The sequence below is a fragment of the Salarias fasciatus genome, chromosome 20, assembly GCF_902148845.1.
Source record: "Salarias fasciatus chromosome 20, fSalaFa1.1, whole genome shotgun sequence".
Taxonomy (NCBI): domain Eukaryota; kingdom Metazoa; phylum Chordata; class Actinopteri; order Blenniiformes; family Blenniidae; genus Salarias; species Salarias fasciatus.
In genome coordinates, this window is record NC_043764.1 from 29,288,672 (window position 1) to 29,308,629 (window position 19,958).

General features: G+C 44.3%; 1 protein-coding gene across 1 annotated transcript in view; it reads left to right on the plus strand.

Annotated features, from left to right (window-relative positions):
- Nucleotides 1-16,468: 16,468 nt before the first annotated feature.
- tns2a (tensin 2a) overlaps nucleotides 16,469-19,958 on the plus strand; it is a 51,006-nt gene continuing 47,516 nt past the window's right edge. The window contains exon 1 of the mRNA XM_030118050.1: nucleotides 16,469-16,693. Coding sequence (XP_029973910.1) covers nucleotides 16,565-16,693 — 129 coding nt within the window. The 5' untranslated portion in view covers nucleotides 16,469-16,564. The remainder of the gene's footprint in view (nucleotides 16,694-19,958) is intronic.

The following is a 19,958-nucleotide window of genomic DNA, read 5'->3' on the forward strand; positions in this document are numbered from 1 at the left end:
CGCTCTGAGCTTCTGGACACAGAAGTGGCCCGGGCTATGTAAGGGAGACTCCCGCAGTGATCTCACTTTCAAGGCATCTTGTTTTTAAATGAACGGGCCGGGATGACCCCAAATGTTTTGGTCTGACTTCACCTAATCTGGTGCGTCTCTGGGGAGCTGGCTCAAACCTTCATATCCACGGCTCTTCAGCTGCTTATGCTCGATTCCAGCGGCCCGTGTTGACGACGGGCCTTCCTTATAAGAGCAGAGTGAGGAGTCCAGCTGGGTCGAACCTCCTGCTGAAGGAAGAGTCCAGGGATAACTTCACGGTCGGTTAACTTTTCACGCCAAATATGAGTCAACAGTGAAACGGATATGATGACGCTGATATTTCAGCTTCTCTGAAGGCCTTCGTGATCGAAGAGAGAAGTTAAATCATCAGTATAATATTAATATACACACGGCTATGTGTAATGTAATGCAATAATGATGGAATTCACCTTCAATACAAACACTTACGCAGATGACATCAATGTCTTCTGTGAATTAATTTTCAAAAAATTCAAACTTTAATTTCATTTTTGAAATTGTGTTCATCTGAATTTGCACTGCATGAATGGCTCAGTGCATGAAAACACGGTTTACTCTTTTGTGGATGCATGTTGACGTTGCAGTAATTAATAATAAATATTTTGTATGTATGTGTGTCATCACTGGAAACATTTAAAATCAAACAAGCCTCATAGAAACTGTAACTGGTGTCTTTGTTTTGGCTTGTTCTTTGACTTCTGGAGGCAAAAAGAGCATTAGTCCAAACACAATACACACAAAATCACACCGATCACACAAAATCCAAGAAAACAATCTATCAAATCTCAACATGACCTGAAAACCAGGAGCTGGGTCATAACGTCCAAGACTTGTAATGTTTTGGGCAACTCAACACAGCAGCAAGTCTAATAAAAGTGTGATCTCGAACAAAACCAGTCAAGCCTCAGTTGTGTGTGTCTTGGCGACAAGTGAACGATTTTAAATTGTGGGATGTTTATCTGTACCGACGGGTAATGAAAGTGGACCCTGTGACGTGCATCCGCCTCAGAGAAATGTTAGTTTGTCATTTAATGAAAGAATAACTGGAGGGATTGGGAAATGCTTCAAGAATGACGATGTTGGTTTGAATAACCCGGCTCTTTCCTCCCAGTGACATCAATCCACAATACCATAATCCTCCCTCTCTCCCTCACCCTGCAGCGCCTGAGGTTTTCATCTTTAAATAGATTTGCTCTTATCACCTGGAAAAATATTGAAAGCTACCTGCTGGAGCTTAACCTTGGTGAGGATTTGCAAGTCTTTTATCCAGATTTGGGGTTTGATATGAGCAGGTTTGTCAGGAATGAGAGGTATTAGACTTGGAAATGAAGGGTAAATAAACGCAGGACTATAAGTGGGATATGTAATTCCTCTCTTTGATTCATGTCTTTCCTCCTTCTGAGCAGAGCGTGAACCAAAGTGACACTTCCGTGAGCCGGACCTCTGGGAAAGCTCATGAGATGGCTCTGCTTGCCAAGTGAGTGTAGGGGGAAAGAAAAAAGAAAAAAGGTAGAGAAAGGAGGAGAAAGAGAACAGAGAGGCAGATGGAAGAGGGGATGTTATTAGAGCAGCTTCTCATTAACGTGACTCAGCTCCTTATCAGGTCTTCCACTTCAGCCGGTTCATGTGATGTGTGATAAAAAGACGAAGAGGCTGCATCTCAGCGGGGAATCGCTGATCAGCAGACAGAACATGCAGACGCTGTTTTCACTTTCACCATCAGGCGGACATCATGGAAAACTTTTTGGAGAGTGTTTAATAGTCTTACCATGCAATTCAAATCATAATACAAAGACTGCAGTTTGGTATAGGGTTGTAAATACTCACAAATTATGTGAAGTGTCTTCAACTTGATGCTTAAAAGAACAAGAACAACAGCAAACAAGTGCTCATTTGCGGAGTTGCAAACTAACAGCAAGTGTTCAGCAAAGCATTATTACCTTCAGATCTTCAGCCTGAACTGACCTTCGCTGAATTCATTTGACACTAACAGGTAAAAGAGTGTAGCGACCTGTCCGGAGTGAGTCCTGCCCTCATCCACAGTTCGCTGGGGTTGACTCCAGCGCCCCGGGACCCTGAAGAGGATGAAGTGGTCCAGAAGATGGATGGATGGTAAGAGAATGGCGCCAATGTACATTTTAAAACCTCGAAACAGCCAAAGAGTTCTCTGCTACTTCATCCTTTCTTGTAACAGTGGATCAGACCAGGACGGTCTCTGCCGGGGCTGTAACAGTAACGGAGTGTGTTTCCATTATGTGGCTCACAGCAGATTTTTAAGGAAGCAGTCAGACTCAGGACCACTCCTCCCATTGTGCAGTAGCCGAGCCATTGCCTGAATCGTTTTGTTTGCAGGCCTGTCAGAACTCACTGGAACTCGTGGACCACACTCTACGTTTATGAGCGTAACACTAATAAGAGCCTCTTTCTGGCGTTTTTATGTGGTGATAAATCACCCGGGGCTCCTTCGCTCCTATACTGTGAAACCAGGTCCCCCCACTGTCCGTCCACCACCACCCCCCACCTCTGCAGCTCTTATGTAACACCCATGCCTTCATTGGGCCTTCACACAGCGATGCCACAGCAAACAACCTGGAAGGACTTGGAGACTTAACAGCTTTACACACAAATTCCACCGTTGCACTGGAAGTGGGATCGCTGGATTTGAAGGTTCTCTAAGAAAAACAATAATTATCCTAATTTCAGTAGGACTCATAAGAAGCAGTCACACAGTGAAGCCATTATGTGCCTCAGTGTTCAGTGAATTCTTCTGAGCAGCAGGTCTGATCCATGTCGTTCTGAACATGCAGTGAAGCCTCCCTCCCTCCTCGGAGTGCAGTGGAGCGCTGTGTTCATTTCAATCTCTGAAAAGCCTTTCAGTCCGAGCTCCTTCTGAGTGTGTCCATGCTGAGGAATCTGAGGCCGGACGCTGCCAGGAACCACACAGTGACCTTCCTCAAAGCAAGCCGTGTCTCTCTCCAGAGAGATAATCACTCTGGCACCGTGACGCCTTGCTGGGCGCTCGGCTCCGCGTTGCCTCGAATACATTAAAAAATGTTTGACTGGGGATAATTTTGTGGAAGTAATTATTGGAAAAAATGCACATGACTATTGTAGGAAGTTGTGTAACCTTTATAGCAGGATAACAGAATTCCTGTGAAGTCACAGGCCTACAATTAATGCCGACCGTTCTCTTTATGGGCGACTCGATGAGACAGTGCTTAGAAGTGTTGTTTCTCGAAAAAGAAGAGCAGGGTTCAAACCAGGCCAGGGCTCCGTCTGTGTGGAGTTTGCATGTTGGTCTTGTTTCTGCTTGTGAATTTCACAGATTGTCTGGATTTTTCAGTCCAAAGATGTTCTGGTTAGGTGTCAGTCCAATCATTTATTGGTGGCCTCTTCAGTTTGAACGGGGTCCAGAAGACAGGCGTGAATGGATGGACGCTTCTTACAAGCTGGGCGGTCAACTTGAAACAAGAGTACATTATTTCCTGTGGAGGCAGTGGGTGTTATATCATATCCATGTCCTCAGGAAGCGATGGCCATAGTGCTCATTTTCTAGTTTTTCAAAAGAATTTAACCAAATATTCAATATTCTTGAAATGAAGGGTACAAAAATCAACCTAAGTCACAGTCTTCACATGGTATGTTTACGATGGAGGCAAAATAAAATAATCCTTTCAGAGGATGATATTGGACAGATGTCTGCTGCCTTCGATGACCAAAAGAGCCATTTGTGCCAAAACATGTTCAAGCTACATAGTAAAGATATTGAAAGTTATCAACTTACAAACAATATAAAATTTGACTGAATCTGTAGTTTTTGTTGCATGACCTTTTATGTTTGAAGTATTTGCAGCCTGTAGCTGTTTTGGCTGTTTTAGCCCGTTCCTCTAGCTTTAGCTCCAGGTGTTTCATCCATTTTTCAACCATTTGGCTGTTATATCCCTTATATCTCTTTTAGCCAAACAGCTTGACTATCTATCCATTTTAATTTTTGCTGTTTTAACCACTTCAACTTTAATATTTTAAATTATATGTAAATACCCAAATGTCCTGGTCAGTAGGCTACTGCTGACCAGCAGCTTTATCTTCTCGTCCCAGCACTAAAACAGGACCAGAAGAGTCCTTTTAGTCTTTCACGGTTCACTGTGAATATCAGCAGGAACTGATCCACGACTGTGAGGCAGAACTTGACGACCGTTTCTCTTCTGCTAAATGTAAACTTCTTTTTGATCGCTCATGTTGAATCAACAAGATTTTTATTTATTATTGTGCCGAGGCTGGTTCCTGGAGTCTGTCCTCCAGATATTCAACATTTGGAGCCCATGTGGTTCTTCGGTGCTCTGGAAGCGGGGCCCTGAATGGATTTTATGCCGGATTCCACCCGGTGCTGGGTGGACTCCACATGCTTTCCACACGCCAGAGTCGGCTCAGTTTTAAGTGCCATGTGGGCAGCATGTAGGAACTCAGCTATGTTGGGAAACTATGGGTTGAGAGTCTCTTTTGTCCACATTCACCATGGAAACACACTGATATTCCCCATGGAGGTTCATGCATGCCAGTGGAACATTTTTCCCTTAACTTAAAAGCTTTAAATAAAAGTATTTGCTCACGAATCTGTAACCTATAAGACCAAAATAGCCATTTTTTCCACTTCAGTCCAAGTAAAATCTTCCAAGAGCTCAACAGGTTTTACATATTTTGCAATAGAGAATATCTTCATGTTTGCATTGTTTTGTTGGTTTTTTTTGGCCTGTTCTTATGCATAAAGCGATATATTGATCTGAACAGTGTGCGTTTAGAGCTGTAAATCTCCGTGTCGTCGTCACACAGTCATTCATTACATCAGACGAGTCTATTTACTGTGAGTAAACACAGCGACGGCGCTGTCGGAGAACAGCTGCCCTCCAGCTCTCAACACAACCTCAACACATTGTCATCCAGCGGTCGTCCAATTAAAGCCCCGCTCTCATTTATCACGGAGCTTTTATGTTGTTGTCGGAAACGAGCAGCATGATGATATATAAAGCGCCGTTTTGATACACCTGAAAACTTTATATGAGGATGTGACGACTGAGGCTTCTTAGCCCCAGGTTGATCGAGTGTGGCTCGATTTTATGAAGGTTTCTGGGATTGTGTGAACAGATGACAGACCTCTGTGAAAGTTTAAAATAAGCTGGGTTTTTTTTGTTTTTTTTAAGGAAAGAGGAAAAAATGACAGAGTTGAAACCACGCTGGGAAAATTTCCACAAGAAAGACGCCAGACTGCCTCCAGACATCAGAAATAGAGAGAAAAGACACACATAGGGTCTGCTTCTAGCATTTGTTTGGATTAATCTCCTTCTGAAACTTTAAGCAGCATTCATTTAATGGTTGAAACAATAAAAGAACCAAATAAAAAAGACTAAACAAAGAAAAGAAATTAAGTTTAAAGAAAACTTATCTCATACAGTGTTGAATTGTCAGCGGCTCAGTGAGGGCGTCTTTGTGTGAGTCTGTACGTCGGTCTGTGCGAGTGTCAAAGTTTGTGAGCCGCGCTGTAAATTTCTCACTCCCACAAAGGTCAGAGCTACAGTCTGAATAAATGAGCACATTTCCTCCCCCGCCCGTCTCCAGCTAACGTGCGCTTGTGCTCTCCAGCGTTGCCATGGCTTCTGGAGTGTGTGTCGGCTGCAGCGGTACAAACCCAGCGGTTAAGCGGGTGAATAATAGATTTTCTTCAGGGCTACATTAACTTCCTGCCTTCGGCCTCGGTGTATGATTAGCCAGACAGGAGCTGTAACGTCCAGGAAAGAGCCAACGTCTTCTGGGGGAAAGAAAAACTGCTTTCGGTGGGTGGTGGATGATTGCTGAGCGTATCAAACTGACGGGGCTGCGAGGCTCCGGGTCCAGCGGCTCCTGCAGGAATGCGAGGGGGGGGGGGGGGGGGGGGGGGGGGGGGGGGCGTGGGGGGTTTACTGTCGTCAAAACAATGATTGAACTGTTTGGAAGTTACCAAGTTCTTCAGGCTTCGATTCTGATGACTGGAGTAACAAAATCCTTCGCTGCTGTCTTGGCCTCCTGGTTCAGGCTTTACCCTCACACACACACACACACACACACACACACACACACACACTTGGATCCCCTATAAACACAGCGTCAGAGGCGAGTGTGTGCCTGCACACAAACAGCAGCTTGTCCCTCGGAGGCTGTTGCCAAACAGATAAAGTCTCGGGCTGATTCAGAAGAAGCGGGTGGATGTGTTAAAGGCCGCTCCGCCGCAGCACATGAAAGCTCGCCGTGATGCATCTAATAACACAACAACGTGCTGGAACGCCGACGGAGAGACACCGTGTGCCAATCATGAGCCGATAATGCAACAGTGATGGTAATCTTTCAGGGGAGGCAGGGTGTACGACCCGGGGTCAATCAGGTCAAGCTCAGTGCCTCTGCACTTTTCATTTCACAGACAGAAGCCCTCACAAGTACAGTAAGTCCAGAATGAGGAAACTCTCTGGGTTTATCGCACATATTTCTTTTCCTGCACTGACCTCTAGTGGGGATCGGATGAAAATATCATCTTGACTCGAGTAGAGTTGATGTAAAAGTCCTTTAGGTTTCATGTTTGTGCGATTATTGGGTTCACACAAGACACACACACACACACACACACACACACACACACACACACACACACACACACACACACACTAAACAGAATAGAAAGTATAGCCTGCCAGTAGCAGGCCGTTTTAATTTTATTGTCAGTATCAAACATTTCCTGCAGGTTTGTGAACTTAATATCCATGATGACAATCTGACAATCTCTTCCACCCGATTCCAAAGCTCCTTTTTTAAGTAAAATTTGGAGTTTTGATTCTGGAAACTCTGTCTGATCTCTGTGAGTTGATGTGATTTCCTCCTGGAAGTCTACTTTAAAAGATGAGATGTGGCCATGAAGGGATGGGCGAGGTCGGAAACACTCCCCAGGTCGACCGTGGAACTCAGATTACCAGAATTCCCACTGGGAAAAAGAAAGATGCAAGCCCATGGAGCTGGTATGATATCCAACCCATCTAACAAACATTTTTATTTTTCTATAATGCCGATAAGACAAACATAAAGGAACAGCAAGCAGAAAAACAAACAGAGTTAATGAAGGAAGTCAACTAAATCAAAACGTATCAGTAGAATTATTGGAATCCTATTTGGTTGACAGGTAATTGAATAATCTATCCCTAAAGAAGGACAAAGAGTGAATTATTTTCAATGATTAATTAAGAGAATTCCGAAGTTTTGACTCAAAAACTGTAATACAAAGTTGATGTTTTGAGGTACGACGGCATGTCAGCGAATGGCCGTGAATGGCTGAAGATAAGAGGGAAAAGTTATGAAATTTTACTGGAAGGTCTTCTTTATGATTAACTAATGTATGTAGAAATATGTACCAATACACAGTTTACTGCAAGTTAAACCCCACAACTGTCACCTGTCCGGTTTTCAGCCGCACGGCGAACGCAAAGCCACATTAATAATTACTGAACGAGGCTTTGAATTAACACAGAAAATGAAGGAAAGCAGCTCTCAGCTCCCTTCAGTCTCAGTCACAGATAAAATAATAGATATAGCCTTGAGTATTCATTAGCCGAAGATATTTAACTCATAAAAAAAAATCCTCTCTCCTGCTGATTCCTTTGAAAGGAGACCGTAAACTGCTGGAAATGAGGTTTTATTGGGAGTGAAGAGTGAAAGTAGACAACAGGCCGGCCTGTTTTAACCTCAAGATGCTTAATTGACAATTATAGTTTGCTCAAATTTGCTCAAAGATAACCTCATTTTGATAAATTCACAGCAGAGTCGGCTCCAGCCAATGTGACGCCCCGGGCGAGATTTTACACAGTATACTTGGAGACTGACACATGTAAAACATGTTCAGTCAATATAAATGCATGTTCAATATTCACTTGACAAACAGTGACACGGGGGGGGGGGGGGACGGTTAACAGCAGGCCAACTACCCAGGATAAGATTAAACTGCTGTCAACAATGTGAGAAATGGGCGTGGTTTACAGCATTTCCTTGATTTTTCCACGCATTCCATCATTTAATCGTCCTGCAGCCAAATCTTACTACTGTAGTCGTTGCATTTGCAGGGTCTGGTTGACTTTAGTATTATTTTGTTGCACAGATTATATGAAGACCAAAATAAGTTTCAACATAGACATTTCAGAATCTTTTCTTTATTAATACAAGTCCTACAATAAATGGTTCACAATTACTGTAAAGACAATGGGGAAAAAAACCTTAATGAAATTGGTACTAAACCACACTGATTTAAAAAATAAAGAATAAGAAATAAAATAAAACAACCCTGAAGCTACACAATGAGTAAAATGAGAAACAAAGGAAAAATAAATGTCTCACACCACTGAAATGGACTACAATATAACAGACAGCATATCCTTTTGTTTTAACTGTCTCCTGAAAATAGGAAAATCGTCCTATTTCAGGACTCCATCTTTAGGAATGAAAGCGCCCCACATCATTCTGACTCCACTCTTTTAACGGCTAAAATCCTACAGAAATTCATTCTCAGAAGACAACAAATTTATCACTCCATGTGATAATTGCTCTTTGGGCTACACTTAAGTAACAGACCAGACTGCAAAATATTTTTATATTTGATTTTCACCTGCTGCAGGTTCTTTTCTGGCCGGACAGGTTTGTTCTTCATGACAGATGAGGGATGAAACAGAACACAGCATGAGAACAATTGATTCAATAGATAACACGACGCAGTTGAAATTTTCTTAAATAAATATCCTAAATATTGGCAAAATGCTGTTTCCCCCGTGTATTTCCTGTATTTTATTATTATTATTATTATTATTATTATTATTATTATTATTATTATTATTATTGTTATTATTATTGTATGATCATAATCATGGATCATATGCAGAATTAGGCCATTTTTAGTGGATGATTTGCTCATCACTATTTCACTATAATAAAGCTGCGGGCCTGCATGCAGTACTTGTCCTCACCATTGAAGCGTGGGGGCGCTATGCCTTAAACGTCACTTAAAGCAGACGTACAGGCTGGAATAATGGATGTGTTTTGTGTAAAGTCCTCGCTCTGGGGCATCCCCCTTTATAAGAGAGCCCCCCCGACAGTCGCGGTACAGTCCGCACACTGCTGCTCATCCCGTGTGAAGTAAGATTCTCGTCCTTGTTCCATTTTCAGTCAGTGATTCTGTGATCGATCTGGCGGTCTTCTGAAGAACGCAGTGAAAGGTGCTGTAGGCAGGATTTTGCTAGTCAATGCTAATTTTTCTGCGTTTTCTTTGGATTAAATGTTAGAGTATCCATTGATAATCCTTTAGGAGTGTAGCATAATCGCACTACCGCGAGGGCGCAGCGTTTCCATCTGTCTCTGTTCTGAGCTGAAAAGGAATCTCGACAGCTCCAGATATCTTTGACCAATCAGAAGAGCCCATGAGACTTTAACCATGATTGGTCGAGGGGGGTTCGTCGCACGTTCTTGTGGGAGGGGCTTAACTTGCGTAAGGGCGTGATGTCAGAGAAAATAGGACAGGATTTTGCTCTGCTGGGTTTCAAATTGCCATCTTAGATGGGTCAAATCGTTTGCTTAGGTAACCCTAAGCAAGATGGCGGAGATGTGGAATCCTGCCTACAGCACCTTGAATGCGCACTTATCCTGATGCTCCTCACCTGGCTTGAGTAAGCGGCTCTTTTCATCCTGGCTCGGCAAACGTGCAACCGATTAATCCGAGAAAACACCGACTAGGCTTACTCAAGCGTTGCATTTTCATTTATCCTGGATGTGTTTATCCTACTTTTGTGCAATACCGCTGCTGAGAGAATCTGTGTTGAAGGAAAAGATGATTTAATAAAGATGGAGACACCATCCTGGTCTTTAAGAAAGTATTGAGTTCAGCATTCAGTTTTAATTCAGTGGTTGAAATGTATTCAGAAATGAAATCCTCACATTGTGACTGATTTGAGTTTATTCCTGCACAAAATAACACCACTATAAACAGTCTTGGAGTTTTTCCTTAGCTTGCTGCTGCTGACCACCAGATGTCAGGTTTTTATAAGAAAAGTTGTCTTCAAATTTATGCCTTGGGAGAGCCATTCAACAATTCTGTCATTTTTCACTTTTTCTTTTTTACTTTTATGGCAGTAGAAGTGAACATAAACAGGGTAGAATTGTGTATTGTGCTGTTTAAAGGTAAATCCCAGATGAAATGAAGGCAGTGTGAGGAGCAGCTTCCTCTCTGGAGTCTATAAAGCTGTAGATTTCCTGCTGAATGACATTCTTCTGACTGAATCCTGCACTAGAAAAGTTCTTATTGCCCAATTAAATGTGGGCACATTTACGAGCATGGATTCCCTGTCTGCTTTACAGTGTTTTCAGGACGATTCTGTTCATTCACAGCAGGCAGGGCGGCGTGCTGCGGCGTCCTCATGATACAGAGATGCTCAGAGTCCACTCAGGGGGGTCACTCCAGGAGCACAGAGTGTCCTCTCCCTGCTCCACAGTCTCACTGCAGCTTTCCCATCCTCTCCTCTGGTTTTTTTTCCCATGATGCACCAGTTCCTCAGGGACTCAGAGTCAGCGCAGTTCCTGTTTGGTTTCCGTCTCCAGAAATAGAGTTGAGTCTGTAACTCATCACAACAGTGAGGATTTGCCATAATTCACCCCGGAGTGAGCAGCGAGCGTCCAGCAGCTGCTTCCTCAGGCCCACCTGCAGGATCTGACGGGACGTCAGGAGGTTTTCAGCATCATGCAATTTAATACCTTTAATATATCATAAAATCTGGGGGAAAACTGTGAATCTGGTCAAAAGTGACACATTTAAGCCCAAAAGTGTCTGTTTTTATGTAAGAAGTAACAAAACATTTACTTGGTTTTGTCCTTTGATTAAATATCATGTCACCATTGTTCACATTTATCAGATTATTAAATAAAAGCATCAGTCAGGTGACCTTTAGCCTTATCTGGGAGTAAATAGAACTTTTACAGAAATGATAGAAACAGAGTGGAGGAAACAGGAAGAAATGAGCAATGTGACAAATATGATCATTTTAGATTAAAATAAATTAGACGTTGACAGTCCATATGTTTCAGCCTCAAACCCTAAATTTTCAACTGATTTAGTTAAAATATTTCCTTCATTTCATTTAATCTACCATAAATCAAAAACCCTTTTTGTTTCATTAAAAAGTTTCATGTGTTTTGAAATCAGCATGTGTATTTATTTATTTGGGAAATAAATTAGAGATTATCTAAAGACGGTCTGTCAAACAGAAGGCCTGTGGACCAAAATCAGCAGATTAGAAATTCAACTGTGCCCAGAAAGACGACCTTGAACAACACAGAAATTACAAACATCACAATGACTCCTCTGCATTTCACCTGCCAGCTGGTTGTTTCTTCCTGGGTGTTCAGTTCATGAGAGGTTGTGACTGGAGCAAAGTTTTGTTTTTAGTTTTGTTTTGTTTTTTTTCAAATTCATTCGTGTTGAGTTCAAATTTCAGATTTCAGATGTCAGATACAGTTTTCTTCAATTTCTGAAAAGATCTTTCTTGTAGCCTGCTGAAAAATCCCTTTTAGAGCTACTTTCCAGTGGTTGTTTTGAGCGTCACAGAGCACGATGCTGCCTGACTGGACCCAGACCTCCTGCAGGTTTTACAGTGTGGCTCATTCACACCGTTACTGGCAGCTGCTCTTCCCTCGACCTGCTCTCCTCTCACAGCTCTCGGGTTATTCACGGTCAGGATCACCCCCAAACCTTTGGAAACGAAGCATTTCCAGTCTGGCTCTGACTTTTACTGCAATTTCCTTTCCAGGTTTGTTTCCACGATGACTAAGCGAGACACTTCACAGATCTAGACACTCGCTTTCCGCCTTTTGTGTTCTCTCTGCTCAAATTGACGTCAATTTCAGGGATGAAGTGAGTTTTTCCTCTATCTTACCATGAGAGCGAAAGGTGAGGATACAAAGGTCTGCAAACAATACAGTTTAGAATACGAGGTTGAGCTTTTTATTTGAGCGTTCTTTCATTTTATTGCGCCACAGATCCTCATCATCATCTCAAGCAGAAACTTTGTCTTTGTCAGGTCAACTCTGACCTGTTTGCTGACTTCATATGCTGCAGGGCCAGAGAAGCCCACATGTCCCTGTCCCCCACAGAGCCACTGATCTAACCCCAGAGGACTCTGGGACATTTCCAGAGCAGCCAGCAGGCAGAACCTCTCCACTCTGGGACCGCTGGGTTTTCCAGCTCCTCATGTGATGATCTCCTTCTGCTGCTAAAGAACCAAATTCAAGAATTTAACTTTCATTTCGGCTCAAAAGCCCGATAATAAACCTGCTCCTGAGAGCTGAATAATAGACTTATGATGAAAGGAGCGATGAATGTTGGGATGAGCGAAAAGATGGGACGAGCACAAGGGGTGATGGAGGGGATGATAGATTTATCTCATTCTGACATGTGGAACCCCGTTTCCTCCTCCTTCTAACATGTTTTCCTGACTGTAATTCAAACCTGAGCCTCTGTCGACAAACGAAGAGGAAAAAATGATTCTTCCATGTTCAGATGTAACTGTTGATAATCCAGCAGCTGCTGTTCCCGAATCTTCTGGGAATTTGTTCTTCAGCAAAATCTGATCCATACCCAGTCCAGAAACATGAACTGATTGTTGTTTGTTTTGTTGTTTTTTTTTTTTCATTCTTTAATTTATTACATATTTATTGTTTTTCATCACAGGAAGGAATTAAATGTCACTCCCCTGCACAGTAATTGATGCTACCTCATCAGCAGACTGGATAAAATACTAAATGTGTCCTAAAGTTTGATCAAAGCCTCCAGTGAAACTCAAATCGTTACCTGTGAAGCCCACACCCTTTGCTTCTCTGAGACTGGTTGAATCTAGTGCACAGTTCTTTGCTTTTAAATCTCCACGGAGTCGTTCTTGCCCACAAGAGGGCAGAAAATCTCCAAAACCAGCCGATAACAATCCGCTGCGATCCCCTCAATAGGTCCAGGGTTTGGTTGTAACTTTACAATCATCACTGTGCGGTTTCGCTCTTGTAAAGCTCATGTTTGATGAGAACAGCGTTGAAACTCCCGAACACGCCCTTGGACGGGATCTGCTGGGTTAGTCTGTGGCCTGGCAGCAGCGCCGGCGCTGCGAGCGTTCAGCTCACACAGAAAGCGACGAGGTGGAGGAGTGGAGGCCTGACCGGCAGAAACAGAAAAACAGGCCTGCAGGAAGCTGAGTGAGGCTTGTTTACTATGAAGGCATGATATGGAGCTCAAGTGTGGAGACACGGTCCTGTTTTACAGCTTCCAGAAAGCGCCGCTGACAGTGATGAACGCCATCAGACGACAAACACTCCGATGTGGAGAAAGACTCTGGGAAGCTTCATCCTCCCTGTGTGTGTTTCTCTGCTCCCTGCTGTTTTCTCAGCTTTTGTGTCTTTGCAGTATAATCCCATCCTTTTCTCGGTTGTTTTCCATATTTGGACTCAGTTTATGTTGCTTTAATTAAGTCTTTTGTCAAGATCTTGTCTTTCCTCTCCCTCCTTTGCCTCTTCCACAAATCTGTCCTCAGCTTTAGGGTCTCAGGCATCAAGATTTCTCCACTGGGTTTCCGCCAGTCATGTCTGTCCTTCCTCATTTTCACTTGATGGTGGGCCTCCAGTTGATTAGAAGGAGTTAATTTCATGGCGTGTAAAAGCAGGAGGGGGGTCTTGCTGTAAACGCCGTCTGCAGCCTGAGCTCACGTCTGAGACCTCGCCTGAAAAACACACGTCCAGAAAGGAGAGACCGAAGGAAAGCAGGAGCACGGGTCGGCCGGAGGGAGGCCGAACGCACACTGTGAGGGGGGAGGGGGGGGGCGGATTGATGGTAGACCGTAAGGAAAGGGTGGAAGGGAAGGAAGGACACCTGGTCGGCTTGTCTGGGGCAAAGAGCCTGCAACAACACGGCTGCCTCAGCGCTGGTCTGGGGGAAAGAGAAACCAAGTCAGACGCTGGGAGGAGAGGAAAATAAATAAGAGAGAAAGGCTGAGGGTTGATAGAAAGTTGGAGGAGGACGGGTGGGGGAGGAGGAGAGCTTTTTTGGAGGCGCTTCAAGAATTTGCCTTTAAAGGGGTACAGTCTCGGTCTCACTCTCTGCAGGCCTGGCGGACTCTTACGCAGCAGCCAAAACACTCAAGGGAGAAGAAATAAACAACAGCAAGGAGAGCACGAGGAGGGAAAGCATGAGCCACACTTTACGGCCCCGCTCTTCCCAGCGAAATATCAATAAACACAGAACGATGTGAAATCTGTGAAACATCGTGTTTGATGAGAACCAGTACAATGATCACTATCATGTGATCAAGGTTCTGTATCTGCAGCCTTTATCGGAACTGATCCCTCAGAAAAATGGTCATATGAACCAATAAGAGCCCTGGTGCAGCTGCAGCAGGGCTCTTATTGGTTCATATGACCATTTTTCTTAATAGATCCATCACTGTCAAACAGGTGTTATGCCAGGTTCTGCATGACTGCTGGAAACTGTATCACCCTTCCAGGGAGTTCAACATCAATATTAAAAGCCATGTGTGCACAACCATTACGGCCGACTGACGTCAACCAGACTCTATCAGCGAATCAGTCATTAACCCAGCAGGTCAGCTGACGTGTCACTAAAATTAAGATGTGTTATCAGTCTGAACGGAGCCGTATTATTGTAGTAACGCAGTGAGTCAGTGTCAGCTGAGAAAACTGTTCCGGGGGGACAGCGGAGTTCACGGATTGACCGGGTGAAGAGGTCTCAGGTTAAAGAGCAGCACAGTTCTGCAAGATTCGGATTCAGGGTCTGTCCTGCTGTGGAGGAACGAGTCGGGCGGAGGCGAGCATTGTTCCAGAGGTGGAGGAAGACTACTCTGTTGATGGTGGAGTCAGAAGGATTAAAACCAAAACTTCAACCGTGAGAGGAAGTGAAACGTGTCAGGAGTGAAGCGATGGATGGATGTGTGAAGTGTTTTCAGTCCAGTGATGAACGTTTTGGATTTATCAGAGATCACGTCATTACTGGTTGATGTCAGCTGGAGTGTGGTCTGCTGGAGAGAGGCGGTTTTTGGCAGCGCCAGTGATGATGAACACGGTGGAAGAGGACGATGATGTTGGAGTTTCAGAGGAAAGGAGGAGGCTGTCAGGACTCTGGTTTGGTAGAACTCCAGCCTGAAATGATTTGCAGAGAGGTGGTGTATAAGTTCTTTAACAGCTTACTGGACATCCATTTCAAGACTTTTTGTCTCGACTGTTTTCAATTCAATTAAACTATTCAAGCAATTTCTATTGGAGCGGGAGATTCTTTTTAACGTCACATTTCTTCAGGACTCTGGAACTGTAATGTAAACTTCCTTTGTTACCAGGGAAGACTGCGCCCCCCCTCCCTCCCTCCACGCAGCACCTCACGTCATTTCGTTATGTAGGTATGAACTCTGCGGTGACAGGGACCTTGTCACCCCGTGGCAACAAACAGGCCATTGCCCTGCAAACAAAGGGCAGAGTCAGGCTGACCGATGCTCGGCCCGCTCTGAATCACTGGTTTGCTCAGCATCCCAACAGCTGCCGCCGCTGTTGAGGTTTTTCTTGGCCGCTTTCGAGACAATACCGACAATGTGTCGGCCGGGGCCAAGGAGGGACTGCCTGTATCTGGGAGCAGGAAACAAGAGGGGAGCTGAGCAGGAGGGGCGGGTGGGGGTGAGAACAGAGAGGTGATTGTATATGTAAGAGTGAGGCAACCCTGGCAGAGCAGCAGAAGCAGGAGGAATGGGAGAGAGAAGGAAGGGAGAGACCTGCGCTGGGGATGGGAGGGCTGGGAGCGAGGAGGCAAGAGGCAGCAAATGGTGAGAAAAGACAAGAGGGAAGAGCGCAGGATGGGAAGAGGAAGCAGACGCTGATATGTGAGTGATGGAGAGAGTGTGAGAAAAACAGAAAGGCAAGGTAGATAGGTGCGCTGAGGAAAGTTGGGGTGGTTGTAGTAAGTGAGTGGAACAAAGGGGAGCAGAGGACGGGGGAGGTGGAGGTGGAGAAGTGGGGAGTCCACATGTGACCGGAGCAGAGCTGTTTCTAAAGTGTGTTCAGAAAGCAGTGGTGCTGCTGGTGAGGCTGGACGGCGAGCGGATCCTTCCCTCTGTCCCCGGAGCGCTACTAAAGCAGAGCCGGGAAAAGGGGGAGGGCCTCCGTCTCCTCTCCAGCTGACAAAAACAGCTGCCCAGGAGCCCCGAGGCTGGAGTCTGTTCAGCTCAGAGGACGAAGGGAAGCAGAGGCAGCAGCCAAGTGAAGAGGGAGACCGGAGGTGGAGGAGGGAGGAGGTGAAGGAGGGAGGACACAGGGGACAAGAGGAGAGGTAGCAAGAGAGAGAGAGAGAGGGAGGACTGGAGGAAGAGGAGGAGTAGAGGATCCCTCGGTTCAGGACCCCGTCACCCCTATGGGTTGCGTCCTGAGCTCGGACTGGTGTGGGGAGGGAGAGGTGCTGCCTGTGCCGGTGGTCCAAAGCTCATCCCTGAAGAGAAGGAGTCTGGAGAGGAGAGAGAGCGGCAGGATGAGGCTCACCAAGGTCAGTGTGCACGAGGAAACTGTCTCTATCACTGAGCATGCAGGTCCTGGCCAAAGTAAGGCTGTTGGATGGGTTGGATGTGGTGGCTCCTGACCTCCTGGGTCTGCCACCCAACAGGTTGACAGGAGAAAAAAAAAACTTAACCAGAATCAACCTGTTCAATAACACCAGATCATCAGCAGGTGAAATGTTTACTGCAAACACTTTCATTCAAGATTGTTGTTTCAATCAGAATTGATTTGTTCAGATGTCTGTGGATCCTGTTGCTTTGGTACTTTGGTCAAATTGATTTAACCTTAACAGCTACCAATCATCTGAGGTGTAAATGCACCAGAATTCACACTTTTGCAAATGAACTGCTGAAAAAAGTCAAGAAAAATCAAACCAAGCCTGCATGAACACATTATTAGGTCTCTCTGTCTGTTTGAATGACAGGATACATGGGAAATCTGAATTTCTGATATCTGATGGTTCAGCTGACTCTTGTGCAGCTATTGTGACATTAAATTAGTGTCACAGTTCAGTTATGTAACACTGTTTTCTTGGTTTGGTTCTCAGAGAGAGAGAGCAACAACATGACTCCATCCTTCACCTTCATTTTTACATGACTCAATCGTTCATTTAAGAGCAATGCTGTGCCCAAAACCATATATGAGGGGGGATAAGGGACATCCTGACTCCTCCACTGGGATTTTTGCCTTCCAGAACATACTTATCACACTTCAGCTTTTGACTCACTGGAACAGTTTGTTTAGAAAGTTACACAATTTCTAAAACCAGCGATGTGTCCACGATTTAACGCTCCCGAACCGTGTGAAGGGAGCATCAATCCTGCTTTTACAGAGCTTCATGACAGCCTGTTAGTTTGAGTCAGGTGGGCTGAAACATGTGTTTTAGGAAGCCAGTGGTGAAAAAATGCTCCAGCTGTGCTGTTTCAGTGAAGCAGAACACTTTATATGGATATAATGAGGCGGAAAAACAGAGCGTGGAACCAAAACTGTTATCTCTTGTCCATCCTTTCTTGAGTTATTCTTCAGCTTTATGGACTTTGAAGACCCAGAGCAAAAAAGAGAAAACATCTTCAGTGACGTAATGCTGTAATTCTGGTGCTAACCGTACTAAAGGAAATGTGCGTCTGTTATTGGAGGAAACAATAGAAATGTGTCAGTTAATTATTTTCCAAACGTTCTGTCCACTCTGTGAACACACTGAACCTTTCTTCATCATCCACATCTATAGAATCCAGAAGGTTTGGAAGAGACCAAAATAAAAAAGAAATGAGAGGAAAATTTCTCCTCTTCTTGGGAACAAGAAGTTGGACATTCCTCTGCTCTTTTCCATCTGATTCAGATTAATGTCTGAGAGCTGAGTCCATCTGAATCAGGTGTGTTGGAGGAAGGAGACGTTTAAACACAAGCGGGGCAGCAGATTGTCAGGTCAGAGGTCAAGAAGCATGGAGAAGGCAGCTTCAAGTCTTATCCGTTTGTGATGCGAACATGTGACGTAAGAGTTAAACTGGTCTGATTGATCTGATCTGATCTGATCTGATCTGGTCTGATCTGATCTGATTGGATCGGATCTGATTGATAGAGGCAGCAAAACCAGGAAGTCAGGTTAGCCATTTCAACAGATGAGTTTTTGGATGGATTGATGATTGGATGGATGGATGAATAGATGATCAATGGGTAGATGGATGGATGGATGATGGATGGATGAACGTTGGATGGATCTAAAAGTGCATCATCATAACACTGAGAACCTTAAACTATTAACTAACTTTACTGTTTCTCTTAAAATCTCACTTATATTTACACAATTATACTTGAGCACTTGAAGCTTACATGACTCAGTTCTGTAAATTCTCCAAATATCCCAGCATGCTTGTTTTTTTTTTTTTAAGCACACACACTCTCACTGCACTCGTGGTTCGAGTCCCATGACTATCAATAACAGGCGTTGGATTTCAGGGATGTTTTGTATTTAGACCGTTACTTCTCACTAAATGCCAGGTCCTGATACGGATGTGGATAAGACACATTTGTTGATGCATTTAATATTGTGGAGTCTCATTTTTAATTTGAGGTTAATCTAAAGCTGGGACTTTATGTAGCACCCCCTCTTCTCATAACTCCAGTAGCTTGACAATATTTACAGATCTTGGAGGAGCAGAAAGGAAAACTCTTTCATCAAGAGGACACTGAGCAGAGTGTTGAACGTATTCCAGCAGCGTGGCTCCGTAGTAAGAAAGAGAGCTGAGCAGTCCTGCCTGCAGTGCACATCTGTTACACAGTGCAGAGAACGTGAAAAATGAAAACTGGCATCTTATGTGCCTGCATCAGGACTCAGAGAAAAAACATGTTATAGAAAGAAAACACCCGTATTCAAGTGTTGAGTGACAAAAATGCCATACCGGGCACAATGGAAAAACAGTCACGCTGGTGATCTGCGCACAAACACTCAGTGAACACACACACTTTCAGCGTTTGATCAGTCGAGTTTTGAGAAAGTGGAAAGTAGGAGTTACAGATGTGTCAGAACTAAAAGAAAAATAATTACTGAAGAACACATGCACATAAAAAATTATCTGAGCACAGTTGATCAGTAAGTTACCATCGCAGCATGAAACAACGCACAAAGGAAATTTCTGCAGCTCATTTTTGGCTTTCTCTTTTTAATGGAAAATGGGAAGAATTTCAGAATGTTCTGGTTTGATTTTGGACTCAGGAGTCACTCTGGCTCGGTCCGTGGCTCGTGGTGTCCGAGGAGGACGTCGTCCCTTGTGGCCTTGACCTCTGCGACCTGCCTGCTCTGCGGGACTGGTGGGAACTGCTCAGGCCTCCACTGATCTTTAAAACCTTGTATGGTTTTACTCTTTGAAGGGGTTTTTGGAGGACGAGCCCGGTCCATGACTCGTGTGTGTGTCTGAGGAGGACGTGGTCTTCTTTGGTTGTGACCCAGTGTGACCTTCTGGGTCACATCAACGCACGGGCCTTTACGGTTCATTACCAGCCTCGTGGCTTTACGTGGTAATCAGCTCTTAGGAGAACTTACATGGTCTGTGATGGACGTTCTCTCTCTCCACTGTGAGTCTTTTTGTCTGACGTCATATCAGTTGATCCTTCCTGCATATTGGTGGTAATGTCCCTCCAGGGCAGGCCAGGATTGGACTGTGATTTATTTTACAAACCCTAGCTGTTTCTGATTAATTCTTCTATAAAATCAACATTCTTGTCACTCTGGGAATAAACAAAATTTAATTTTGTAG